At 45.1% G+C, this 1,408-nt stretch overlaps 1 protein-coding gene across 1 annotated transcript; it reads left to right on the top strand.

Annotated features, from left to right (window-relative positions):
• The first annotated feature begins 212 nt into the window (after positions 1 to 212).
• LOC130879015 (olfactory receptor 51I2-like) lies at positions 213 to 1,175 on the top strand. The gene has a single exon (XM_057776987.1). It carries the CDS (start codon positions 213 to 215, stop codon positions 1,173 to 1,175), a length of 963 nt encoding a protein of 320 aa, XP_057632970.1.
• Positions 1,176 to 1,408: the final 233 nt, after the last annotated feature.

Genomic DNA, 1,408 nt, shown 5'->3' with positions numbered 1-1,408 from the left:
CCAGCTCACTAGTCCTATTTCCTCCTTTAAAATTTTTATTTCTTTTAGAGACACTGAATTTCTAAATATGCTTCACATCTGTTGTGTTCATGCTTGGAACTGTGTCAATAGATTTTACACCAACGTTTTTGCACTAACTTCATCATTTTACTTAGGTTTCTACAGAGATTGAACAGACCACATCTTCCTAGATCCCTTCACTGTCTCCAACGATGCTTCCTTCCCAGCCCTTCATCAACATCTCCTTCTTCCAGCCACAGTTTTTCCCCATGGCTGGCATCCCAGGACTAGAGACTGCCCATGGCTGGATCTCCATCCCCTTCTCCTCCATGTATGCTGTAGCACTCACTGGAAACTGCCTCATCCTCCTTGCTGTGAAGAGGACCCACAGCCTACACCAGCCCATATACTACTTCCTGTCTATGCTGGCCCTAAGCAATGTGGGCCTCAGTTTTTCCACATTGCCTTCCACCCTGGTTGTGCTCTGGTTTAACTATCGTGTGATCAGTTTCCACACCTGCCTAATACAAATGTTCTTCCTACACTCCTTCACCATGGTAGAGTCTTCAGTACTCTTGGCCATGTCATTTGACCGCTTTGTGGTTATCTCTAACCCCCTGCGCTATGCATCTGTCCTCACTAATAACGTCATCATCAGGATTGGGGCTGTCATTGTAGCTCGAGCAACTCTGTCACTATTCCCAGGGCCCTTCTTGCTGAAGCGACTGAACTATTACCCTGGTAAGATCCTCTTGTCTCACTCTTTCTGCTTCCATGCTGATGTTATGAAGCTGGCCTGTGCTGATATTACTGTCAACATCCTATATGGACTCTATGTGGTTCTGTCCACAGTGGGTATAGATTCCTTGCTTATTGTTATGTCCTATGCATTGATTCTTCACAGAGTAATGGGTCTAGCCTCTCCCAAGAAGCGTGTCCATGCCCTCAACACTTGTGTTTCCCATATCTTGGCTGTCCTGGTCTTTTACATTCCAGTAATAGGTGTGTCAATGATTCATCGTTTTGGGAGGCACCTGCCTCACATTGTTCATGCCCTTGTTGCCTATGTGTACCTTGTGGTGCCTCCTGTGCTCAACCCCATCATCTACAGTGTCAAGTCCAAGCCCATCAGAGGGGCCATGTTCAGGGTACTAAGAGGAAAAGATCAGAGCTGATGACACTGGATGTTTATGGGACTTGGAGTCTGTGAAGTAGTTGGGAAACAGAAACAACACAGTGGATCAAGTCATACAAATGGCTTCCTTATGGACACCAACAATAAGAAGTATAAGAATGTGGTAAAGCTATTTCTATAATTGTTTCTATGGTGCTAGGGATCATTTCTAAAGCCTGTAACTAAAGCCATGCTATACAATCCCTCTACCACTGAGCTACATTCTCCTATCTG

The sequence above is a fragment of the Chionomys nivalis genome, chromosome 8, assembly GCF_950005125.1.
Source record: "Chionomys nivalis chromosome 8, mChiNiv1.1, whole genome shotgun sequence".
Classification (NCBI taxonomy): domain Eukaryota; kingdom Metazoa; phylum Chordata; class Mammalia; order Rodentia; family Cricetidae; genus Chionomys; species Chionomys nivalis.
This window is presented reverse-complemented; position numbering and strand designations above follow the sequence as displayed.